General features: G+C 42.2%; 1 protein-coding gene across 1 annotated transcript in view; it reads left to right on the top strand.

The window, feature by feature from the left end:
• LOC138811671 (zinc finger protein ZFP2-like) overlaps positions 1 to 27,266 on the top strand; it is an 81,035-nt gene that overhangs the window by 5,626 nt on the left and 48,143 nt on the right. The window contains exon 2 of the mRNA XM_069999374.1: positions 1,322 to 1,518. Coding sequence (XP_069855475.1) covers positions 1,322 to 1,518 — 197 coding nt within the window. The remainder of the gene's footprint in view (positions 1 to 1,321; positions 1,519 to 27,266) is intronic.

Raw genomic sequence — 27,266 nt, 5'->3', positions numbered from 1 at the left:
CAAGTGGTGTTGCCCCCCACACACCTAGGACTAAGAGTTGTTAACCAACCCATTCTTCAGAGCCCGGGGCAAGGCATGCCATGCATTCTGTTGGTCCCGGTGTGACATAACCTTTTTCGGTCAAGCTATGGACAAAGGACATTTTTTCTGTAAAGGTCAACCAATCATTATTTGCCCAGTTTAGCTTGCTTTAAATGTAAATGTTAACCAATCATGTAATTTCTTATGTAAAAGTTCCTTAAAGTTGTTGGTTCAATACTATAAAAACGGCCCTGATTCTATGCTCAGGGCCTCTTAGCATCACTGGTTACCATGTGCGCGGAGGACCAAGCTCGAGCTTGCAATAAACTGGCTCTTTGTTGCTTGCATTGATCGTGGTCTCTGGTGGTCTTCTGGGGGTCCCCGAATTTCGGTATAACAGGACCTCTAATGTTGGACCCATAGTTGGCACCCAGATAGACTTGAATCTCCACGCGAAGGTGGAGGCGAGTGATACAAGCATTTGCTAGCAAGTGTAGAATAGGGAATCATGGGTCTGTGGTGGCTTCACAGTGCCCAACACTTGCATTGGCGGCACCAACTTACCCTGCAGCTGTGACTCAGTGGTATGGCCCAGCTTGCTAGTCAGGCAGCGGTGGAAATGCTATAGAGTCAGAGTGTGGACAGCGCCATTGCTGTCTTGGGTTTGGTTAGTTGTTGCCGCTGCCACCACGTGGACACACGGTCAGGTCTGACTGCCCATATTGGCCACATGGTGATTGTAGTGTCTGGAATCTAATCTTCATGCTGGGGGAGGAAAACCAGCCTCCCAGATGAGAGGCGTGCCCGGATCCCTGGAGGCAGGGGTGGGCACTTGGCTGATAGGTTATTGAACCTGTCAGTCCAATGCCTGGGACTGGGAATTTCCGGTGGATCTGCCCGTGCTCGGATCTTTTTAGGCCAGGTGGTGGGCGTGTCCGGATCCCTGGGGTGAGCACTTGGCTGATAGGTTATTGAACCTGTCAGTCTAATGCCTGGGACTGCGAATTTCCGGTGGATCTGCCCGTGCTCCGATCTTTTTAGGCCCGGACCAGCTTAAGTCTTGCCACGTGTGTCTCCCTAGTCGAGTGCTGGGTCCTGTCTCATCTCTGGTCATCATGCCATGGTAATTCAGATCTCCATGGAAGCTGAATTGCCTTGTTGGTATTGGTTTTATTTCTTTCCTCTTTAGCATGTTTGCTAGCTGGGTTATGTGTATTTGGGGGGCTGTGGGCCTTTGTAACAACGGGCGGCCTGCAGCCTGTTAACTGTGTAATAAAGACTCCAGTATTTCATATTCCAGAATGTGGCTTCAGGGATAGCTCACAACACAGCTAGTGCGGAGCAGGGCTGCCGGGCTCTGAAGGGGCTTTTTCAGGCGGTGGTACTGGTGGCCCTGGTCTTCCTGCCCAATGTGGGGCCATGGGCTTTGGACCGTGAGAGGCAGCTCGGTGGCACCCGTGGGGGTTCAGAAAAAGTGCTGGTTCTAGCTGCGGGCAGGTGAGTGCCTCGGTCCGGTATGGCATGGAATGCTGCGCCCCCCCTTCTCCAAATACTTTTCTACTGCCCCTTCTTGCTCCTTCTCCTCCGGTCGGAGTCCTCAGAGGCAGCAGGGGGAACATCTGCACTTTTTCCTGCTTTTTTTCCCCAGATGGGGCAAATTGAGTTTCCAAGGATGAAAATGTGTCTACTCAATTGAGTCAGAATTAGAACCCAGGGCCCTTGGTGCCGCAGTCTGGGACTCTTATTTCAAATTTCCATGCTTTACAGTCAGTCCTCCTTTCTGTTGCCCTCTCTCGTCCCCTGACCTCATCCAATGTTCTCTTTCTGGAGAGAACCCTGTATCCCAGGGTGTGATGCCTTCTGTAGGACTGGTTCCCTCCTCATCTCTGCTCTCCTCCCTCATCCCCGCCCCCACCTCACCTGATCCTGTTGTTTCTGCTCAGGTCAGTCCCTTTTTCATTTTACCATTTGCACAGGGGCCCCTGGGCCTCCCTGCTCCCCTCTCCCTATTTGGCTTTCCCCATTCCTATTTTTTTCTCAGATCCTGTGGATTCCTTGGGGAGTGAGTGCAGAGAACCTCTTGGAGCTTCAGGTGCCTTGGATAGGGTGAAAGGTGAGTTTCTGGTTCCTGAGGAACTTGCCACCTTTAACTCTCCAGGAGTATGGAAGTGTCCTGGTGGAGGGATCCCCCAAAATGTCCCAAAGCACAATTCCTTGAGGGTAGAATGCCACATGCCTTCCTCCTCTCCTCTGAATTGACGGGACTTGGTATTTTTTGCATTTCAAACTGTGATCATTTTTGTTATTGCCTTTTTGAAACTTAATCATGTACCTGTACCTGTGTACATGCATTAGGCTAAATTTGCATTTTTCTGTGTGTGTGTGTGTGTGTTCAGATCCTGGGACTTGAACTCAGGACCTGGGTGCTGTCCTTTAGTGTTTTTCACTCATGGCCCGTGCTCTGCCGCCTGATCCACAGCTCCACTTCTGGCTTTTTGGTGGTTCATTGGAGATAAGTCGTACAGATTTCACTGGCTTAGAACAAGGATTCTCATATTTCAGCCTTCTGAGTAGCTAGGATGGCATGTGTGAACCATTGGCACCTGGCTTTGACTGCTCCCTCACATCATTCCAACTCCCTTATCTCCTAGCAAGTCTATGGATACTTAAATTGCTTCCTATAGTGGGGCATTTCAGATTTGCTTATGGGATTTTTCCTGGTCCCATAAGAAGTGGGTAATTTGTGTATCAGGATCTGACTTGACTGACTGTTGGCTGGACTCAAAGGAAGAGGCTGAATTTTTTTTTGTTGGGGGGGGGTCCTGTCGTGGGGCCTGAACTCTGGGCCTGGGTGCTGTCCCTCAGCTCTTCAGCTCAAGGCTAGCACTCTACCACATGAGCCACAGCGCCATTTCCGGCCTTTTTCTTTTTGCTTATGTGGTGCTGAGGAATGGAACCCAGGGCCTCATGCATGCAAGACAAGCCCTCTACCACTGAATTTTTGAGGTTGATGCTTTTCCTTTCTCCTCAGTCTCTGGCTGGTCTCTGGCCATTCTGGTGTGTTGAGTACAGAGGGCTCTTTGCCACAGGGCTAATCAAATGGAGATTAGCAAATGCTCTAGTTAATACCTTGAGGTTAACTTGGCAGCTAGAAGTATGTCCTGTAGCAGTTAATTGCCCTTGTCAGTGTTTGAATTGTGTGAGTTGTGTGTCTTCTGTATTTTGCATATGCCGGACCCTCTGCCTTTCATACATGTGTCAGAGTCAGAAAGACAAAGACTTAAATGAAACTGTTGCTTCCTAACAACCACAATGGAACTGGGAATGGAGGGAGCCTCTGTAGCATGTGCAGTGGAGTGGGGAAAGGAGGTGAGCCACAGATAACCTAGCCCGGATCTCTCTTTGAGACCTCTCCTCTTTCCCAACTTCATATGGGAACTGGAGGAAAGCTGGTAACCAGGGCTGCTAACACTAGCCCAGAGCCAGCAGGCAGGGTTAAGCTCCAGAGCTACTAACTCTAGCCCAGGGCCTGCAGGCAGGGTTAAGCTCTCCTCAGCAGGGATGATTAGCAGATCTGGCCTTATCCTGGAGGAATGGAGCTGGCAGCAGGGGAGGTTCAGGAGCCTCTAGAGAAGCTCACCCCCACTTCAGGGTGATGGGTCCTAGGTATGAGCCTAGCTCCAGGGTCTCTCAGTGGGCTCTGGCCTTATGGATTACCAGAGTGCTAGTTAATAAAGGAATATAGTTAGTTAGCTGGGCACCAGTAGCTCATGCCTGTAATCCTAGCTACTCAGGAGGCTGAGAACTAAGCTCATGATTCAAAAACAGCCTTGGCAGAAAAGTCTGAAACTTTGCTCTCCTATTAACTACCAAAAAGCCACAAAGTGGATCTATGGCTCAAATGATAGGAGCACAGAAGCTCAGGGACAGGATCCAGGCCCTGAGTTTAAGCCCTAGGACCAGTCCCCAAAATAAAACAGAACTGAAACACAAAGTTACTCTGTGCTATGGCTGGCAATTCTAGGTGCTAGTAGGACTCTCATTCCAGAAACCTATAAGGAAACTAGGGTTCTGTGGGGCTTGAACTTGTTTAAGATCCCTACCATGAGCTAGATTACCATTGGCCTTCCTGGACTTGTGCCCAAGGCTATCTAATTATTGGGCATGTACAGCCTTTTAATTTAACTTTCATTTCCTTGCAAGTGAGCTGCGGCTAAAGTGGTAAGAGCATCAGCCTAGAGAGAAAAGGTTATGAGAGAGCACACAGACCCAGACTTCAAGCTCCAGCACTGGCACAAATAAACGCACTCTCTTTTCCACCTATATGAGCCATGGAGAGACTGGTGTTGGAGTGAATGCAGTTGTGCTCCTTTGCCTACTAACTAGTGGGTCTTTCTGTACTTTATAGTGCCAGCTGTGGCTTGAAATCATGGCCTGGGTACTATAAACTGAGCTTTTTTGCTCAGTTCTACCACTTGAGCTACAGCTCTAATTCTAGGTTTTTAGGTGGCTCATTGGAGGTAAGAGTCTCATGAACTTTCCTGCCCAGACTGGTTTGACCCATGATTTTCAGATCTCGGCCTCTCCTGAATAGCTAGGATAACAGATGTGGGCCACCAGCACCTGGCTTAGCTGGCTAAAATGCAAAAACCACCTGGAGGCAGCCCCAGAGACTTGGATTTAGTTGGTCAGGTTGGGGCTGGCACTATGCTGTGTGTCTGTGTCTGTGTGTCTGTACGTGCTTGTGTAGTTGCCTAAACACAGGACCTCATATTCTATTTTGTTGTTGTTGATGCTGGGGTTGAACTCAGGAACTAGGGAAATATCCATGAGAGTCTTTTTCTCAAGGCTACCACTGAGCCACAGCTCTATTTCCAGCTTTTTCTGAGTAATTTACTGAAGATAGCATTTCATGGAGTTTTGTGCCCAGGCTGGCTTTGAACTGTGATCCCCAGCATCCTGAGTAGCAGCAGCAAGGATTACAGGTATGAGCCAGCAGGTCCCAGCTCATATTTGTAAAGAAGGATGAGGTAGTGATTATCTTTTATCATAAAGCTTGCCTCTGGGCATAAATAGTTTGTGTACTACTTGTTGTTGTTATTGTTGTTATCACGTCAGAGGTGGGGATGGAACTCAGGACCTTGTACTTATCAGGACAGACTTCTCCAAGAGCTAAATCCCCAGCCCCACCTCATATTTTTTATTGTTTTTTTTCCCCTCACAATTGGTGCTCTACCAGATGAGCCCCATCTCTATTTCTGTTTTATGTTTTTGATTTTTTTTCTTGTTAATTGGAGGTAAGAGTGTCAGACTTGCCTGCCCAGGCTGGCTTTGAACTGCAATCCTCTCATCTCAACCTCAGGAAGTAGAATGGTGGGCTTCCAGAGGCTGGGAAAAGGCATGGATGGGTGCTGCTAATTAATAGGTACCCAATTTCAGTTTGGGATACTGAGAAAGTTCTAGAAGTTGGTATCAGTGAGGTTGCTTGAAATGTGACTGTACTTAAAGCCACTGAAGTGTATACTTCTACTTGGTTTGTATAGCATGTTTTATGCTATACTTATTTTCACACAATGAGAGAATAATTAACATTGCAGCCAGAGAGGGGCTGGACAAGAAGGGTTGGCAGGAGGTGTAAAGTTCACTCATCAGTTTCTCACCACCAAATATCTGTTGTTGGACCATTTATGCTGGGCCTGTGCCAAGTTGGAACAAAGGCAGTGGGTGGTTGCTTGGAACTGGTGGTCTATTACTTGAGCCACACTTATACTTCTGGCTTTTTGCAGGTTAATTGGAGATTAATCTCTCAGATTTAGCTGCCATGGCTGGCTTTGAACTTAACATACTATCTTAAACTCATGAGTGGAACCTGCTCTCTCTTTTTTTTTTTTTTTGTCAGTCATGGGGCTTGGGCGCTGTCCTTGTGATCTTCAGCTTAAGGCGAGCGCTCTACCCACTTGAGCCACAGCACCACTTCTGGTTTTCTAGTGGTTTATTGGAGATAAGAGTCTCATGAACTTTCCTGCCCGGGCTGGCTTTGAACCGTGATCCTCAGATCTCAGATCTCAGCCTCCTGAGTAGCTAGGATTACAGGCATGAGCCACCAGCTCCCGGCCTGCTCTTTTTTGTTGTTGTTGTTTTTGGTTATCAGGCTTAAACTCAGTGCCTGGGCACTGACCCTGAGCTCTTCTGCTTAAGGCTAGTTCTCTACCACTTCGATCCACTGCACTACTTTTGGTTTTCTGGTGATTAATTAGAGATGAGAGTCTCACAGACTTTGCTGCTCATTAGCCTTGAACCTCAATCCTCCGATCTCAGCCTCCTGAGTAGTTAGGATTACAGGCAGGAGCCCCTGCACCTTGCTGGAGACCTGCTCTTCTATGAGGGAAGGGGCTCGGATTATCTCCATTTTACAGATGTAGAAACAGAGGCAAAAAAATTAAAATGACTTGTCTATGATGTCATGAGTTAGTAAATGCCAGAGCTGGGACTTTTATCTTTTAGCAAAGCTCACCCTCAAATAATACTCCATTTGTGTGTGGCCTTTGTCATCCCATCATATTCCTGTAGCAAGGAATCAACACCCACAGGTGTGATTAAGAACATGGCCCTGTCTGGTGAGGAGAGTGCCTGGGTTCGAGTCTCATGTTCACTATTGAATTTGGATTGAGATGTTTGTATGGCCAAGATTCAAGTTTTATGATCTTGGCCCTGGCCAATCATTTGTTCTGTGTTCCAGTGGCCAGGTCTGTAAGACTAGGATAATTTATTACCAAGTTCACCCATTAAAGTCAGCTTTATAGTTCATTTGAGTGAAGATGGCAACCTTGGGCTGAGTATCTCATTCAGTGGTATTCTGTACATTTTTAGCATGGTGGGAAGGAGGAGGGAGGTGAGGATAGAGGAAGAAGAACCAAGAGGAAGAGGTAGAGGTGGAAGTTGGCCAGGTATCAGTGTCTGGAGCCAGAAATCCTAGTTACTCAGGGGGCTAACATCTGAAGATGATAGTTCAAACCAGCCAGTACAGGAAAGTCTAAGATTTTTTTGTTGTTGTTGTCAGTCATGGGGCTTGAACTCTGGACTTGGGCGCTGTCCCTGCACTCTTCAGCTCAAGGCTGAGCGCTTTACCACTTGAGCCACAGCGCCACTTCCGGTTTTCTAGTGGCTTATTGGAGATAAGAGTCTCAAGGACTTTCCTACCTGGGCTGGCTTTGAACCTTGATCCTCAGATCTCAGCCTCCTGAGTGGCTAGATTTACAGGCGTGAGCCACGAGTACCTGCCAAGATTTTTATCTCAAACTACTCAGAAAAGATTGGAAGTGGAACTGTGGCTCAAGTGGTAAAGTACTAGCCTTTTTTTGTGTGTGTGGGGTCTGGTCCTGGGGCCTGGGCGCTGTCCCTCAGCTCTTCAGCTCAAGGCTAGCACTCTACCACTTGGGCCCCAGCGCCACTTCTGGCTTTTTTCTTTTTTGCTTATGTGGTGCTGAGGAATCGAACCCAGGGCCTCATGCATGCAAGGCAAGTGCTGTACCACTGAACAACCTTCCCAGCCCCAAAGCACTAGCCTTCATTGAACACAAAGAGGCTCATGGACAGTGCTCAGGCTCTGAGTTCAAGCCCCAAGACTAGCGAAAAAGTAAGAGACAAAAGTAGAAAAGATAGGGTTTTGTGTTAGTAATATAGTTTGTTGTTGCTGCGACAAAATACTTGACAGAAATAACCTAAAGGAAAAAGGATTTCTTTTGCTTCATGTCAGAGGCAATCTTGGCAAAGCAGAACAACTCATGGTAGCCAGGGAGTTAGGGGAAGGGGTAAGAGTGGGAAAGAGAATGCCTGCACGCATTGCAGTATTCTCTCCCCCACCCTACTTTAATTTCATATGGCAAGCCTGCCTATGGAATGGTGCGACCTATATGCAGGAGAGATTCAGTTAATCTGATATCCAGCCCAACCCCCCCCCACACACAAAGGCATGCTTTACTCATCAGCTGGATGCATCTAAACCAATCGATCTCAATTAAGTTCATCCTCAAGATTTAACCATCACAGATGTCAGCTTCATTTGCCTCCAGATTTACCTTACTTGTTCTCTCACAACTCACCTATAATTTGTCATTGTTGGGTTTTGTTTTGTTATGTTTTGTTGGTTATGGGGCTTGGGCCTGGGCTCTGTCCCTAAGCTCTTCAGCTTAAGGCTAGCACTCTACCACCTGAGCCACAGTGCCACTTTGAGTTTTCTGAGTGGCTTATTGGAGATAGGAGTCTCACAGACTTTTCTGCCTGGGTTGGCTTTGAACTATGATCCTCAGATCTCAGCCTCCTGAGTAGCTAGGATTACAGGCATGAGCCACCAGCACCCAGCTTCATTGTTGGTTTTTTTTAAGCACTCTTAAACTACTATGTGTGTGTGTGTGTATGTATGCACCTGCAGGCATGTGTACACATGCTGATACTGTGGCTGGAACTCAGCCTCTGTGAGTGAGTTCTTCCTTTTGTATTCAAGATAAGGCTGATGCTACTACTTGAGCCATGCCTCCATTTTGGTTTTTTAGGCCAGGCTCAAGTGGCTCACACTGTAATCCTAGCTACTCAAAAGGCTTGATATCTGATGTTGAGGTTCAAAGCCAGCCAGAGCAGGGCTTTTATCTCCAATTAGCAACCTACTGTGATTTAAAGTGGTAGACCACTTGCCCTGAGGAATAGGAGTTCTGGTGGGTACAGCAACCAGGCCCTGAGTTCAAACTCCACAAACAACAACAAAAAAACCCCTGAAAACTCTCATGAACTTTCTTGCCTGACCTGAGCTGACTTTGAAACGTGATCCTTAGATCTGAGGCTCCTGAATAGCTAGGATTACAGGTGTATGTGAGCCACTGGCACCCAGCTTTTAAATTCTGAGATAATGGATGTTCCTAAAATTGCCAGAACTTTTTGCCTTGAATGGAGCCTGCAAGATGCAGAACAGGGTCAAAGCTGGGTGTAGAGTGGCTCTGCCCAATGGAAAGGGCAGAACTGATCATCTTTGCAAGCTGAGTGGCTTAGACAACAGTTGTTAACCCTCCCCTGGGGTCCACATCGGTCAGACCTTGGGGCCTTCCAGAGCAGCTCTGTAAGTCACAGGGGGGATGTTGTATATAGAGTTATTCAGTCAACTAATCCAGTAAACAGGATCAGCAGGACCTAGCTGGATTTATGGATTGCCAGAGGGCCTTTCACTGAAGGAGATGTGCCTGCTTGTGGCTCTTCTGCTCACCACTGGCCAAGCTTGAACTCAGTATCTGAACACTGTTCCTGGGCTCTTTGGCTCCAGACTGCTACTCTACCACTAGAGCCATAGCTCCATTTCTGGTTTTCTGGTGGTTAATTGAAGATAAGAGTCTTAATGGACTTTCCTGCCCAGGTTGTCTTTGAATTGTAATCTTCAGATCTCAGCTTGCTGGGTAGCTAGGATCACAGGTATGAGGTACCAGCTCCCAGCCATTTTTTTTTTGAGCCCAAGTTTTTCTGTTTGTAGAATAGTGATGTTCTGAGTACATTTGAAGTATTGTTATTTTGTGTTTCTGTGTGTCTGTGTCTAATGGTCCTGGGGCTTGAACTCCAGGCCTGAGTACTCTCCCTAAGCTGTTTTTTTGTTTGTTTGTTTTTGTTTTGTTTTGTTTTTTTGCCCAAGGTTAATGCTCTACCACTTGAGTCTAAGCTCCATTGCTGGCCTTTTGGTAATTAGTTGAGTAGCTAAGAAACAGGCCTAAGCCACCAATGAGAAAGGTACATTTTACCAAAACAAATATGCTTACATCCAAAACAAGAATACACATGTCATGTCAGGTACCCATGGTTCATGTCTGTAATCGTAGCTCCTGTGTGAGCCCTGTGACAGGCTCTACCTTTTAACAGCAGTCATTTTTCCTCACTTACTTACTGTCTCCAGAATTCTTTCATTAGCTGGGCACCAGTTGCTCATGCCTGTAATCCTCACTACTCAGGAGGCTGATATCTGAGGATCACAGTTCAAATCCAGCTTGGGCAGGAAAGTCCCTGTGAGACTCTTAGTTCCAATGAACCACTGTAAAACTGGAAGTGGAGCTTTTTGGCTCAAGTGGTAGAGTGCTAGCCTTGAGAACAAAAACTCATGGATAGCACCCAGATCAAGATTTTAAACCCCAGGACCAGAAAAAAAAATTCCTGCATTGTGCAGAAGTGACAGTACATACCACTAATCAATACTTAGAGGATTGAGTGTGATTAAGATTCCTTCCTAAGCCAGGGAACAGTGGTTCACGTCTATAATCCTAGCTACTCAGGCAGCTGAGATCTGATAATCAAGGTTTAAAGCCAGCCTGGGCAGGAAAGTCTGTGAGGCCCTTATCTCCAATTAACCACCTTTTGAAAAGCCAGAAATGGAGGTGTCACTCAAGTGGTAGATCACTAGACTTAAACAAAAGATCAAGGAGGGGGCCCAGACCTTGACTTCAAGCCCCAGAATTGGCACACATGCACAATTTTTTCCTATGGTCTCTGTTCTCTTGGCCTCTGCATGCAGGCCATGAAGCATGGCTGGTGTAGATTCAGAACCACTGCTGCCTTGGTGGGTGCCAATGATGCCCATTGAGCAATGCCCTCTGACCCTTTTACCATTTCCATGGCTCTGCTCCTCAGCCCTCAACACCTGTGGCTTTCTTTAGAGGAGAAAGCAAAATAGAGGGATGACCAAATGGATTAGGGCAGCAGGAGGAGATTGTTCACTGCAACTCAAGGCTCTCCAAGTTCAGGTTTGCACAGAACCCCATATCACCCCGTTATACTTTGCTTCTGCTGCTGATCCCCTGGAACATCATACACCTTACATATAATCATTTCATGGACTCCCTGGAAACCTTGAGGAAGCATCACTCCTTCATTGCTGTCTGTTCTTCTCTGTCCACATACTGACTTCACTGAGTATATCCCTCTTCCCCAGCATTCCTTCAGTCTCCATGGAAGTGCATTGAAGGGACATAGGCATGTAAATGAGAGTCACTGTCTGACAGATCTATCGTGTGTGTGTGTGTGTGTGTGTGTGTGTGTGTGTGTGTGTGTGTGTGTGTGTGTGATTCCTAGGGTTTGAACTCAAATCTGGGTGATGCCCCTGAGTTTTTTGGCTCAAAACTCGTGCTCTACCGGGTGCTGGTGGCTCACGCCTGTAATCCTAGCTACTCAGGAGGCTGAGATCTGAGGATCACTGTTCAAAGCCAGCCCGGGCAGAAAAGATTGTGAGACTCTTATCTCCAATAAACCACCAGAAAACCGGAAATGGTGCTGTAGCTCAAGTGGTAGAGTGCTCGCCTTGAACTGACGAGCTGAAGGACAGCGCCCAGGCCCAGAGTTCAAGCCCCACGACCGACAAAAAAAACAAAACAAAACAAAACAAAAAACAAAAAAAAACTCGTGCTCTACCACTTGAGCCACAGCTCCATATCCAGGTTTTGGGTAGTCGATTGTAGATAAGATTCCACTTGCTTTCCTTCCCAGGCTGTCTTTGAACCATGATCCTTAGATCTCAGCCTCCTGATTCAGCTAGGTTTACATGCATGAGCCACCAGTGCCTGTCCCTAAGCTTTTTTAATTTACCTTCAAGGTCACTGAAAGCCCAAGAGTTCTTCAGACAATCTGACAACTCTCCAGGAATCAGAACTGTCCTTGATTCTCTGCCCTCATGAGGGCGCTCTGAGTATTTGGATACAAGGAAATGTGCCATTTGACAATTATCATTGTTGTGTACATTTTCCCTCTATAAATTTAGGTGAAAAATACTGAGTTACAATATTCGTGTTCTCCATGGTGTTTAAATATGTAAATGAATGTTAGAATACAAATGCTCAGTGGAGTCCTAGGATATCTTTGCATTAGTAGAATAATAGATCATACATCTCTAAGTGTATTTGAGTAATGGCTAGTTTTAGTGAAGATGTGACTTTTTGATTATTCAATTATTTTTGTAGGAACATCAGTTTTTATTAATTCTGTATGTACATTAATGGAGAAATGAATTGCTTTTGTACTATCTGTTAGGGTATATTAGACTTTGCAAGAGAACCATGCAAACATCCAGGTACAAAGAACAAAGAAAGTATTATTGACAGCAGTGGAACTGGCAAGACCCCTTCTCACAAGTGAAGAATGAGAAGAAGTGCCGGCTATTGTTTGCGGTGACCTATAAAACTCGGGGCTAGGAGGTGGAAACCCCAGTGTGGACATGTGGACCAAGGGATCCATCATGGTGGACTAGGATTTATGGCTGCTTACCCAAATAGTAGATAAGGGGCTCTGCAGCTGCCCAGACCTTAAGGTCACTCTAGGGAGTTCTTGCTGCCCTATATCGTAGTAGCTACCCCAGAAGAGTGCCATCTCAAGATAAAGGGGGCTTGGAGGGAGGCTGATTATTTTTTTTTTTTTTGTCGGTCATGGGGCTTGAACTCTGGGCCTGGGCGCTGTCTCTCAGCTCTTCAGCTCAAGGCAAGCGCTCTACCACTTGAGCTACAGCGCCACTTCCAGTTTTCTGGTGGTTTATTGGAGATAGGAGTCTCACGGTTTCTCCTGCCCGGGCTGGCTTTGAACCACGATCCTCAGATCTCAGCCTCCTGAGTAGCTAGGATTACAGGCGTGAGCCACCAGCGCCCGGCACGGGAGGCTGATTATTAACTGCCTAGTGTTGACCAGGAAGGGAGCATGCCAAGCTGTGGAAAAGGGAAGGAGCATGCTTAGCTATGGGAAAGAAGCTTATTGGGCTAACAGTATCTAGCAACTAAGGACTGTGGATTTGTCTTTAGTGGAGAGTTTGATGCTTTACTTGAGACATAAAAGATTCTTCTCCCATAAGAAGGCCTTTCCTCCCATGTATAATGTTTCGAGCAGGAAAATTTCAGTAAAATTACACAGGTTCTTTCCTGACTACCTCATTTGCCTTCTCTCCCAGCCATGCTTCCTGCATCTTCTGTTCATTGTCAACAGCAAGAAAGAATGAAAGACTCTCTGGTGAGTTGCATTTTATTTCTCATTTTGTATTACATTCCATCTTATGAACTTAAAAGTGTCCAAGATTTAAAAACAGAAAAACAGATCCAGCTTCAGGAACATGTTCATAAATCACATAAAGATGGCTATTAGGTTTAGCATATTATAAAATCTGACATTCTGCTATGTTAAGTGCAGATTTGCTTCACCTTGTTTCTAGTTTTTCTTATGTAAGAAAAAGTATTCACACTGTTACGTGATTCAGTAACCTAGAGGAGGTGATATCTAATGGAAGATGAAGGTTCCCTAGCAACTTGTCAGAGATCCCATCCTCATAAGTAACATTGAACTATCTTAATGAAGTCTTTGGTCACACACACCTTTGAATGTTTTAGAGGACTGAGTAAGTAAGCAATATGTACTTAAATTACTCTTCATACCTTATTGGACTGCTTCATGGTCATTTTCTTACTTGAAACTTAGGCTATAGGCGATGATACGGTCTATGTTTTTTCTAGAAATCCCTCTATTTTTTCTAAGGTGTCCTCACAAGATTCCCCCCTCCCCCTACTATTTTGTTTCAATCTTTGTTTTCTGCTCTCTAGCTTTGCTTATTTGTATTTTTCTTTATGTATCTATTTTTCTTTCTGTATTTTTTTTCTCCCAGCCTGTCTTTCCTCCATCTGTCTCTCACTTTTTACTTTTCTTCGAATGCTGTGTCTGGGAACTAGTTTTTCTTACAAATTTTCCTTTGCTGCATTGGCTCTTAGAATTGACATTTTTCTTATGGTTTGATTTTTCCGTATTCCCTTTGAAGACAGGTCTTGCTATGCAGTCTAGCTTGCTCTTGAAATTTTATGTAGCCTAGGCTGGCTGGTAATCCCAAATTCAGAGAGTATAGGTATATTCCATCCTTTTTGGCTACATTAACCATTCATTACATATGGCCACATTGTTTTATGGTTATGCCTTCCATCCATCTACAGCATTTTTTACCTTCCATAAATGAAGCTGTAAAAATCATTAAATACACAGCTCCTACCAGTCTTTGGAACCATTATAGTTACTGGGTCTGTGAGTTTGTTGATCCATGGAAGAGCAGTAAGGGAAATCATAGCATGGCTGATACTTGATGCCTGGTGTATTTTATTTAGCTTATTGTATTCAAGATTTATCCCTGCTGTAAAATGTATTAAAGTTTTCTTCCTGTTAAACACATTTTTCTATTCTTTCCAGGCTTCTGTCTTTTGGTTATTGTGAGTAGTTGTTGTGTAGTGATTCTCCAAATATTTGTTCTAGTCCCTGCTTTCACTTCCATTGGTATAAATCTAGAAATAGAAGTGCTAGACCATATTCCTATGTAATTCTTTTTTTTTTTAATTGTATTTTATTTTATTTGAGAACATACTGTACAGAGGGGCTACAATTACATGGGCAGGATAATGCATACGTTTCTTACCAAGCATTGCAGCCTCCTCCTTTGTTTACCCTTCACTTCCCTTCCCCGCCTCCCCCCTCCCCCAATTTACCCCCCTCCCCTCACCCTATTATACCCCCCTCCCCCCCCCACACTGACATTGTAAGGCTGGTTTTGACATGACATTTTGTACTTCTCATTGTTGCAACAGGTCCACCTGAATCCTTAAACGACTTGTTTGTCCCCATCTCCTCCACATGTTATACTGACATCAAATATACTGAAAGCGGGGGTTACACTGTGGGGGAGGGACATACAAAGCAACAAAGAAATAATCTTGTAAATGCATTAGAAACACATGCATGAAAGAAACGAAAACATTAAAATACATATTTAAGGGTTCATTTTCCTAACATCACATTATCTGACCTTTTCCGCTTGACTCATACCTATACTAGATATTGCAAATAAGGGAAACCATGGGACCTATGCTTCTTTGGGCCTGGCTTACTTCACTTAATATAATTTTTTCCAAACCTTTCCATTTCCTAACAAATGGGGAAATGTCATTCTTTCTGATGGAGGCATAGAATTCCATTGTGTATATATACCACATTTTCTTGATCCATTCATCTACTGAGGGGCATCTGGGTTGGTTCCATATCTTAGCTATGGTAAATAATGCTGGAATAAACATAGTTGTGCTGGTAGCTTTAGTGTGGTCTTGTTTGTAAACATTTGGGTAAATGCCCAAAAGTGCGATTGCTGGATCATAGGGGAGATCTATGTGAAGTCTTTTGAGGAACCTCCATACTGCTTTCCAAAGTGGTTGAACAAGTTTACATTCCCACCAACAATGAAGTAAGGTTCCTTTCTGTCCACATCCCCTCCAGCATCTGTTGTTGTTAGAGTTCTTGATTTTTGCTGTTCTAACTGGAGTGAGGTGATATCTCAATGTTGTTTTGATTTGCATTTCTTTTATGGCTAGGGATGTTGAACATTTCTTCATGTGTCTATTGGCCATCCTTCTTTCTTCTTCAGAGAAGCTTCTCTTTAAGTCTTTCGCCCACTTATTTATTGGGCAGTTGTTTCTTTGAGGATTTGTTGTTGGGTGGTTTAATTTTTTGAGTTCCAAGTATATTTTAGATATGAGACCCTTGTCCGTTGTATGGCTAGTAAAGATCTTCTCCCAATCGGTGGGCTTTCTATTGATCTTGCCAGCTATGTCATTTGCCCTGCAGAAGCTCTGCAATCTTATGCAATCCCATTTGTCCAACCTTTCTTTGATTTGTTGTGCTTCCGGGTCTCTATTCAGAAAATTTCGACCTGAGCCAAGGAGACCTAGGGTTTCTCCTATTCCATCCTGTAATGTTTTCAGAGTGTCTGCTTTGAGTTCAAGGTCTTTGATCCATTTGGAGTTGATTCTGGTGCAGGGTGATATATAAGGATCTAGCTTTAGTTTTCTACATGTAGTTAACCAATTTTGCCAGCACCATTTACTGAAGAGGCTGTCTTTCTTCCATTCTATTGTTTTAGCTTCCTTATCGAAGATTAGATGGCTATAGGTCTGTAGGTTCATTTCTGGGTTTTCAATTCTATTCCATTGGTCCTGAGGTCTGTTCTTATGCCAATACCAAGCTGTTTTGATTACTATGGCTTTATAGTAGAGTTTGAAATTTGGTATTGATATTCCTCCAGCAGTGTTCTTTCCGTTGAGGAGCGTTTTTGCTATTCGGGGTCTTTTATTGTTCCATATGAATTTTTGGATTGCCTCCTCTATTTCCTTGAAGAATGAGGGTGGAATTTTGATAGGTATCGCGTTGAATTTGTAGATAGCCTTGGGAAGTATTGCCATTTTCACGATGTTAATCTTGCCAATCCAGGAGCATGGGAGGTTTTGCCATTTTTTAAGTTCTGTGTTGATTTCCTTTTTCAAGATTTTAAAGTTTTCATCATAGAGGTCCTTCACTTCTTTGGTTAAGTTAATTCCTAGGTATTTTATTTTTTGTGGGGCTATTACAAATGGAGTTGCTTTCCTAATTTCAGCCACACTTTTCTCATTGTTGGCATATAGAAAAGCCATTGATTTTTGGGGGTTAATTTTATAACCTGCTACTTTGCCAAAGTTTTGAATCAGCTTGAGTAATTTGGGAGTGGAGTCTATGGCATTCTTTAAATACAAGATCATGTCATCTGCAAAGAGGGAGAGTTTTATTTCTTCTTTCCCTATTTGGATCCCCTTTATGTCTGCATCTTGTCTTATTGCTGTAGCTAGGCATTCTAATACTAGATTGAAGAGAAGTGGAGAGAGTGGGCATCCTTGTCTTGTTCCTGAGTTAAGAGGAAATGGCTTTAGTTTTTCACCATTGAGAATAATGCTGGCTGTAGGTTTGTCATATACAGCCTTTATTGTATTGAGGAATGTTCCATGGATTCCTAATTTTTCCAGAACCTTCATCATAAAGGGGTGTTGGATCTTGTCAAATGCTTTTTCTGCATCTATTGAGATAACCATGTGGTTGTTATTCTTGCTCCTGTTGATGTGATGAATAATATTAATGGATTTGCGTATATTGAACCAGCTTTGCATCCCTGAAATGAATCCTGTTTGATCATGGTGTATGATTTTTTGGATGAATTGTTGAAGTCGATTGGCCAAAATTTTGTTGAGAAGTTTTGCATCAATGTTCATCAAAGAAATGGGTCTATAGTTCTCTTTCTTTGATGAGTCCCTGCCTGGTTTTGGGATGAGGGTTATGATGGCTTCATAGAATGTGTTCGGTAGTGAGCTTTCTCTTTCAATTTCATTGAAGAGTTGGAGAAGTATTGGTGTGAGCTCTGCTTTGAAGGCCTTGTAAAATTCCGCTGTAAAACCATCTGGTCCTGGACTTTTCTTAGCTGGGAGGTCTCTTATTGCTGTTTCTATTTCAATGCTTGATATGGGCCTGTTAAGCTGGTTTAACTCATCTTGGTTTAGTTTTGGCATGTCAATATTTGCTAGGAAAAGGTCCATTTCTGTCAAGTTCTCAAACTTATTAGCATAAAGTTTTGAGAAGTATTCCCTTATAATGTTCTGAATCTTGGTTGTTTCCGTGGTGATGTTTCCATTCTCATCTCTGAGTTTATTAATTTGGGTGTGTTCTCTCCTTTTTCTGATAAGGTTTGCTAAGGGTCTGTCAATTTTGTTAAGTTTTTCGAAGAACCAACTCTTTGTTTTGTTGATTCTTTCTATAGTTTTTTTGGATTCTAATTCATTTAATTCTGATTTAATTTTGATTATTTCTTTCCGTCTACTGGATTGGGGTTTATCTTGCTGCTCTTTTTCAAGGAGGTTTAGATGTGTCAATAAATTGTTAGTTTCCGATCTCTCCAATTTGTTGATGTAGGAGCTCAGAGCTATAAACTTGCCTCTGAGTACTGCCTTTGCTGTGTCCCAGAGGAGCTGGTAATTTGTGTGTTCATTTTTGTTGAATAGCATGAACATTTGAATTTCCTTTCTAATCTCTTCCATGACCCACTCATGATTCAGCAGTGTGTTGTTCAGCCTCCATGTGATACCGGACTTTCTTTGGTGGCTTTTGGTGTTGAGTTCTAATTTTATTCCCTTGTGGTCAGAGAGAATGCAAGGTATAACTTCAATGTTTCTGAATTTAGACAAGTTTGCTTTGTGGCCTAAAATGTGGTCTATTTTAGAAAACGTTCCATGTGCTGCTGAGAAGAACGTGTATTCTGATGCTGCTGGGTGAAATGTTCGGTAAATGTCTGTTAAGTCTAGTTGATCTATGCAGCTGTTTAGATCTGCGGTTTCTCTGTTGAGTTTTTGCCGAGTTGATCTATCTAGTGGGGAGAGTGGTGTGTTAAAATCCCCAACAATTAATGTCTTTGGATCTATCTGGGATTTGAGGGAAAGTAGTGTTTCTTTGATAAATTTGGGTGCTCCATTGTTTGGCGAATAGATATTTAGAATTGTAATATCCTCCTGAAGGAGAGATCCTTTAATTAGTATGTAGCGACCTTCTTTATCTCTTCTCACAAATTTTAATTTGAAGTCTATTTTATCTGATATTAGGATTGCAACTCCCGCCTGTTTATGAGGGCCGTTTGCGTGGTAGATTTTGTTCCAGCCTTTAACATTGAAAATGTGTTTGTTTTTACGGGCAAGATGTGACTCCTGCAGGCAGCAGATAGAAGGGTCTTGTTTTTTAATCCAACTAGACAGTCTATGTCGCTTAATTGGAGAGTTCAGTCCGTTAACATTAAGAGATAGGACTGAGAGGTATTTGGGAGTTCCTGCCATGTTATCCACCTTCTTGGGGGCTGCAAAAACTGGGTTCTTCCTCAGGTTCCTGGATTCTCAGTTTGGGTGCAGTTTCTTGGCCTTTGTTGCGTTCTTGTTGGTTTTCTATGTGTAGGACATCTTTAAGAATCTTTTGCAGGGCTGGTTTGGTGGAGATGTATTGTTTCAATTTTTCTTTGCTATGGAAGGTTTTTATTTGGCCTTCAGTTATGAAGGAGAGTTTAGCTGGGTACAGTATTCTTGGTTGATAGTTGTTTGTTTTTAGGGCATGGCATACGTCATTCCAGGCTCTTCTTACTTTGATTGTCTCTGCTGAGAAATCTGAGGTAATTCTAATTGGTTTCCCTTTATAGGTGATTAACCTTTTCTCCTTGACAGCTTTAAGGATCTTTTCCTTGGTCTGGGTTGATCCTGTGTGGATTATAATGTGACGGTGGGATGTCCTATTCTGGTCTGGTCTATTTGGGGTTCTAAAAGCTTCTTGTATCTAAATAGGCCTATCTTTTTGTATGTTTGGGAAGTTCTCTGCTAGGATCCTGTTAAACAAATTTCCTAGACCATTAACTTCTGTTTCTAGGTGCTCCTCTACACCCATTATCCTTAGATTGGGCCTTCTGATGGTGTCTTCCAGGTGTTGGATAGACCTATCATATTTCTTGGACTTGTCTTGGATGGTTGTATGTTCTTTCTCTATAATATCTAGGCTGTCTTGAATCCCTGAGATTCGATCTTCTGCATGATCTAACCTGCTGTCAAGACTCTCTACTTTGTTTTTTATCTCTTTTCCTTCTAATTGGTCAGCTTTGATGGCTTCAAGTTCTTTGTTGAAGCTCTGTTTTAGGTCTTGTATGAATTTCTTTACTTCCTTAATTTGGTGTTCAGTGTTTGTTCTCAAATCACTTAGTTGATTGGTTATGGTTTCTTTGGACTGCCATTCCTTCTGTTGGGTTCCATTCAGCATTCCCTTTGTGGTCTCCCTGACTTCCTTCAGCTCTTTGTTAATGGATTCCATGAATGCCTTTAGTGATCTTTGTGTATTCTCTACCTGGTCTCTTAATTCATGAATTACTCTTTGATTAGTTTCCTCTCTTCTGTGGGATTCCTGCAGTTCTCTTTGAGTGTTCTCTGCCTGCTCACGCCATTCCTCCCTTTCTCTTTGAGTATTCTCAAGTTGTTCACGCAAATCCTGTATCAGTTTTTGAGAAGCTTCCTCATGCTTATGATATTCCTGTATAAACTTCTGGGATGCCTCCTCTCTCTCCCTATCACGCTCATACAGAGTCCTTTGTACATTGTCAAACTTCTCATTTATCATGTTTGCTATTAGTGTTTGTAGAGCTATTTGGGAACTCTCCTCTGGATTATTCTTTATCTGTTCTAATCCCTGATTATCAAGGTTGGGAATTGAGATACCCGAATTTGCCATTTTTTCTTGTGTTTTTCCGGCTTACTCGGCCCATTTGAGATAAAGATTGCACCAGTTTTGTGCTAGAACACTATCTTAAGGCAACCATCAACCAAAGTTTGCATTTGTACAGTCAATAGTCTACAGATACAATCTAGTTCAACAGATACATCTATTCAACATCAAACAACTATATGTTAAAGTACTTCAAACCGCAGAAAAGAATTTGGAAAACCAGAAATTATTAGGATTAGGGAGAGATGTGGGTAAAAAATAGGAATAGATTGGTGTGGGGAGGCACAGGGAGAGTTAACTATGTCCTAATCACAGTGCAGGAAATGGGTTGGGTAGGATGCAAGTAGAGAGAGAGAGAAAAAGAAGAGACGGAAAGGGGAATAAAGAGAGACCAGAAAAAGAATAGAAACGTAAAAATTAATGTTATTATAGAGGTTAAAAGACCGTCTATTTAGAGAGGAATGTGAATATGTTCAGAGAAGGGGAGGGACATAGAGGAGATGTGAAAAGCTTTAAGGATGGGAAAGGGAGAAGAAAAGATCAGAAGTTCAGTAGAGCTAGATAAAAAACAAAAAGATAATTAAGAAAGAAAGAAAAAGAGAAAGAAGACAAGAAAAGAAAGGAAAACTCTCATTCACGTATTCCTAAAATAAAAATTATAAGATGAGAAAAAAAAAGTTACTGGAAAACAATCATTTTTTCAGAAGAGGCAAAAATTAAAGATTAATAAAAGTTTTAGAAGGGGAAAAAATATATATATATATAAGGTAACAAAAAACAAGCAAAAAAAAAAGAAAAGAAGAAGAAGAAAAAAAAAAAGAAAAAAAAAGTCTTTTGATTTTTTTTTTGGGGGGGGGAGGAGTGGGAAGAATCCTGTATCTCCCTTTTGTCTGCAACCAGTCTCTTGTTGGAGTCTCTGGTCAGCTTGAGGTCCTGTGGCTTGATTGGTTTCTTAAGTCGGTTGGTTGGAAGAGGCAGAAAAATGCTCTGCTTTACCCAAGATTTTGAGATCCCCCTCCCAGGTTAGTTTTCTGGGAGGGTGGTCTGCTTTGAGAGTCACAAAAGAGGGGGATGTGGTGATGAGGCTAGGTTCTGGGTAGAGTTGAGGCCTTTCAACAAACAGTAGCTTTTCCCTGGGGCTATTTTGTGATAAAGCTCACAGCGCCCAGCCTGGAGCCATTCTCAGGGTTTCTGTTTTTCAATTGATTGTGGTGGCTGCTAGAGGGAGGGGCAGCCTCTGGCTCTGGTTACCCAGTGAGGCAAGGCACTCCGATGGCTGGCGCCTGAGCTGGGTGACTTTTCCCTGGATGGAGCTGAGTCTGGCAGGTCACTTTGCCGTTAAGTTCTTGTGACCTGCTAAATGACTCATTTTATTCCAAGGCCTGAGCTGGAGCTAGCAGCTCCTCCGAGCTTTGTCGGTATCCAAGATGGAGATCACCAGTGCTGGGGGGGGAAGGGGTGGCCTTCCCTCCTCTGCTCCCTGAGGAGTGAGGATGTCGGGCTTGTTCTCACGCCGAGTCTTGGATCCTGGGTCGTCTCTGGTCTGCAAACAGCAGGATGAAGATGTTCGCTCCTTGTCAGTTCTTGTTGGTGTTAAGTAGAATCCGCTCGTCCGCTGCGTCTGGCTCCTTCGTCCTCGACTCTCTGTGTCTCAGGTATGACTCCGCGGCAGTGGTCGCCGCCGCGGCCCCGCCGCCGGAGCGGCAGCTGATGCGTTTCCTTGGCTTCCCCTCTCTTGTCTAACTCTCTGTCCTGTGATGGCACATTTGGTGTGATTCTCTGGCTTGGGACTGTTCACTGGAACTCTAATACTACTTTCTATGCGAGAGCTTGTTCAGATTCCAGCTTCTCCTCCGCCATCTTCCCGGAACCTATTATTCCTATGTAATTCTATATTTAGTTCTTTTAGAAGTCTCCATACCATCGTTGATTATTTTACATTCCTGCCAGAAATGCATCAAAATTCACTTTATTTTCATATCTTTCCCAACAGTTGTTAGACTTTGGAAACATATTTGTTTTTGTTTAAAAGTGTGTATGAAGAAGTAGATATTTCATTTTGATTTGAATTTTTCTAATAACTATTGACATTGAACTTTTTTATATTTAATGAGCTACCTGTATACTTTTTAGAAAAGTCTCTTCAGTTTTTTCCATTTTTAAATTAGATTTTCTGTGGGGGGGAGGAGGGAAGGGGGTGGGTGTGGTTAATTATAGGATTTTGTTTTATGTGAACTCTGGGCCTGAGTGCTGTCCCTCAGCTCTTCAGCTCAAGGCTAGTACTTGAGCCACAGCACCACCTCCGGCCTTTTCTGCTTATATGGTGCTCAGGAATCAAACCCAGGGCCTCCGGCATGCAAGGCAAGCACTCTACCACTGAGCCACCTTCCCAGCCCCATTTTTTTATGTTTTTAATTCACTGTGGTTAGTAATCTATTTAGAGAAAAACTAATACCATGCTTTCTCTTCCTTGTTGATCACGCTTTCTGATATACAATGTTTTAATTATATGCACTAAATTTGATTTTGTTTAGTATTAAACACTTTTGGTGTCCTATCAAATGAGTCACTGGCAAGTCTAATGTCATGAAACTTTCCTCCCTTCCTCTCTTCTTTTCCTTTCCCTTCCCTTCTTTTTCCCTTTTTTCCCACTACTGTCTTGTCAGCTCTTCTTTTCTCTGCCCCTTTTTTCTCCTCTCCCCACCCCATTCATTTTCATTTCTCTTTATGTCTGAGGACTTACTGTGTTGCCACAATTAGTGTCAAAGCCCCAACCATGCTTTCTTGTGCTAGTACTAGATCTTGAACTCAGTCAGTCAGCTTCCTCAATCGCTGTTGACACACTCATTTAAACCATGCCTCCAATCTGTTTTTAGCGACTTAATTTGAGTTGTCCACCAAGGCTGCTTCCAGACCTCAACCTCCTTAGTAAGTAGGATACATTCTCGTTCCTGAAACACTTGTTTTTGTTTTTCTTACCAGCATATACTGTTATTGGCTTATGTGGAATTAATATTCAACCTCAACTCCAAAATTTCAAATGAATTTGAGTTGTCTACCATGCTGGCTTCCAGACCTCAGCCTCCTTGAGTAGCTAGTGTCTGATAACAGTCTTGAGCTAGAGCACTTGTTTTGATTTGCTTTTTTCTTACCTGAACATTTAATACTAACAGTTAATTCGATACTAAAACAAGATTATTGTTACTGGTTTATATAGAATTAATATTCAACCTCAATTCCAATATTTCACGTTTCAAATTAAGTCTTGTATTTTATTTCTAATAGTTGTAACTATTGTAACTGGTATATTTTCTTCACTAAGCAAACAGTTTAGGCTAGCACAACTACATGGAAGGATTGTTTTATAATTAATTTAATTTATTGTTATAGAGATACAGAGAGATTACAATTACATGAGTCAGGTAATGAGTATATTTTCTTTCACAGAGTGTCTTCCTTGCCTTACTCCCTCACAATTCCTCCCTCCCTTCTCTAATCATGAGTTGTATAGTTTATTTTTATTAGTGTCTAATGAATTCCACTGCTCTACTTTTTCCCTGTTTCCCTGGAGTTCTGACTTTCCCCCACCCTCCAGAAAATATACCTGTGAATAGATCATACATAGTTAAAAGCATTTGTTTTTAGTGCAAAGGCGAAGTAACAAAGTGACTGCTTTTCATAGCCTATAAAACATAGTGATAATGTACATTTCTCCCATATCCATGCTAATTTCCCTGTGTTTATTTCACTCATAGATTTTTAGAAATATATTACTTAATTGTAATGTGTTTATAACCTAGCTTTATATCTCATTTTTTCCTAGGAAGTTTGTCTTGAGAATTACTCTCATTGTTTTAGTCTTCGTAAAATTAACACTGCAGTACTTTATAAACAGCATTTAGTTTGAAATAATGCCAGTGATATGTATGTTCCTGCTGATGTTTTGTCCTGATGTTTATAAATTAGAGGAGTATTACTTTTCCAATAGTAATGGAAGATTAAAAAATTACAATTCTGTGGCCTTTTTTGCACAGTTCCTTGATCTCAGGCATTCATTCTCTCTAAGCTTCTTTCCCTGAAGTCTAGCACTCACTGCTTGAGCCACAGCACCACATTCAGCTTTTTTTGTTCATGTGGTACTGAGGAATCAAAACCATTACTTCATGCATGCTAAGCAAGCACTCTTTATAAGCCATGTTCCCAGCCCTAAATTTATTGCCTTTTTATTTTCTTTTGGTAGAATTAATTCGTTGGTCTCAGGCCTTCATATTTATCAAGCAAGTAAAGTATTAATTGATACATATGCCTAGTGCAAATACTTTGTGTATAATACACTTGTGCATTTGTGTATTGAATCTTAATAAATTAGTTTTTCTTCCATGAATTGTTTCAGAAAGATTACCTAAAATCTAACATATGTTCTACAGATTTCCTTTTAATGACCTTGTCCTATGTGTACATGCATGTTGGCATCTTATTCTTTTGAAGCAGGATAATTTTTTGTAACAGTCTTAAAATGCAGATGTGTTATTAATGAATTATCTTTCCATTTAAATATCTCCAATCTACATTTTCTGAAGAGTTCCGCTACCCAATGGATTATCTATTGAAGATTATTTTCTTTCAACACTTGACACATATATTTCCTTTTTTGTGTGCTAGTCAGCATTCACCACTAGTATTGTCACGCATGGCTGGATTGATAGGATGATCGTTGGCCATTCTTCCTTTGTAATGGGGTTCAAAATGGGAATCAAAAGACTTTCCTTTTAGCCTCTGCAAAACAAAATAGTACTATATTTCATTCCAACTTTTAAAATTTCCTTCTGTAGGTTTTAGGTAGCATCACTTTTTATCCTTTTTATTCTCTGTTGTGCTGTGGTCATATTTCACAATTTTTTTTGTCATTTTTTAATGTTCCATAAGCCTTTTGCCCTTTGCCTCCATCCTTCAATAAAAGATTGATAAAATGCAATTGTAGTCAAGGAACATTTTATTCCTCTGCCACCTAAATTTCTTATTGTAGGAGGTATGCAGTGTTCACAAAAGTTCATGTAGCAGTTCTTACAGAGGAAGGAAGTATCAGGGTATCTATGACCACATTTCAATCATTAGAATTTCTTCAGACTGGGGAAGCATCAGTTGCTGCATGGGGAGGAGGCTGCGGCCACTGCTCCATGAGCCCCTGGCCCCTCTGTGCCTGTGTCTGGGAAAGCCAGTGTAAGATGAAGATAGTCTTTCCCCAGCCACCTGGATAATCAAGAGTTTGGGACAGATCCTTCGATAGTGAGGAGCCAGGAGAAAAGCACAGAGTATGGTGTTGAAATGGATTAATAAGGAATAATGTTCTCTTATATTCTGTTATGTAATGACAGCCCATATCATGGAGGTGTATTTTTTTAACAATTCATTTTCCTACAGACTACCCAACAAACCACCTGAGGTTGCTTTTACAACAAGAATTTAGCATCCAAATATTAACAATATTGACAGTATTTGTCTTGATATTCTAAGGTCACAGTGGTCTCCTGCTTTAACTATTTCTAAAGTTTGTTTATCCATTTATTTACTGCTATGTGATCTGATCCTAGAGATTGCATGGACAATAAAACAGATAGAGACAAATACAACAGAGTATCTTGGAAATAGAATTAAAAGTATGTCATGTGATGATACCTAAAAGTCAGAATAACCTGCATTATAGCTGGAATGAACTTGAAACTACTGTTCCTTTTTTGATTTCTTATCTGGCTGCTCCCCTATTAGATGTCATCTTTTCTTTTAAATTTTATTTTTCACTTAGCTCCCTCCCTCCATTCATTTAGATTCTCATCTGAGTAGACTTAAACTGTAGTTACAAGAAAGCAGTTGCCCAAGACTCAAAAATTTTTTTAAAGTTCAGCATTTGTATTATACAGCCAGTATGTTCACTTTTTTTTTTTTTTTTTGGTCGGTCATGGGGCTTGAACTCTGGGCCTGAGCGCTGTCCCTCAGCTCTCCAGCTTAAGGCTAGCGCTCTACCACTTGCGCTACAGCACTACTTCCTATATTCACTCTTTTTTATCTTTTTTTTTTGTGCTTTTCTTTTTTTATTGTGAAAATACTGTAGCCTCCTCCTTTGTTTCCCCTTCCCATCCCTTCCCATCTGCCCCACAACCCCCACCCAACCTATATTCACTCTTAACCTGATTATGAAACAAAACCATTCCTCACTACTCTAACATGATGAAGAAGCCACCTGAGGGGGCGGGAGCTGGATTCTCAGTTGTCACATCAAAGGAAACAACATTCTAGCAGCATCCATTCTTGTTGAAGCCTTCCACTGTTAGAGATTTGAGGTTACATGTACTTTATGCTCCTAACTGATGTGGCTGGAGAATTGATATTGAATTTATAGTATCAGCAGAACAGAAAATGTGGTGTATTTTATACAGGTCAATAAAGATGTGAGCTGTTCTTCTCCAGAGAGTGGAAATTAGAAGTCAAACACCCTTTGTATTTCAAAATAGGGTGTCAAACATTTTGTAATTTTCATTTAAATTCTTAGGAGGCTTGGAGCTATTAGTTAAACGGTCTTCCAATACACTGCTTAATATAGCACTGAATAAATGATGCAAGTTGTTACTAGATAAGTGATGGATAGCTCTGCTAGTAATTGATTTATTTTTCTTCAATAAAGTTTCATAAACCAGTTAGCTGCCTGAATTAATCAGTATGGGGAGTATATTTTGTAAATGGAAAGCTGTTTTTATTATTTTCCATGTACATTCCCTAACTAAACCTCTTTATCATGTGCATTTGAAGCTGGGGGGTGGGGGGGAGGGAAAAAGGAAGTAATAGTAGGTTACAGTTTACAAAATAAAGTACTGTTGTGGGAGTCGTAATGAGGCTGTGTTGACTATAACCATGAGATATTGGGCATCCGTGGGTTTGTTCAGCCATTTACATTAATGAGCATTAAATGCAGCAGATATCATTTCAGGTGACTTAACATGAATAAATAAAAGTCAATGCTACTATAAAAAATTTTAATAACAAAAACAGTTAACAAAAATATTTTTATGTGGTAAGTCAAATCTTAAAATGTCCAAATCAGTCATTAGCTACTTTCTTGAGTACTG

The sequence above is a fragment of the Dipodomys merriami genome, unplaced genomic scaffold, assembly GCF_024711535.1.
Source record: "Dipodomys merriami isolate MVZ:Mamm:240054 unplaced genomic scaffold, mDipMer1.0.p SCAF_547, whole genome shotgun sequence".
Classification (NCBI taxonomy): Eukaryota; Metazoa; Chordata; class Mammalia; order Rodentia; family Heteromyidae; genus Dipodomys; species Dipodomys merriami.
This window is presented reverse-complemented; position numbering and strand designations above follow the sequence as displayed.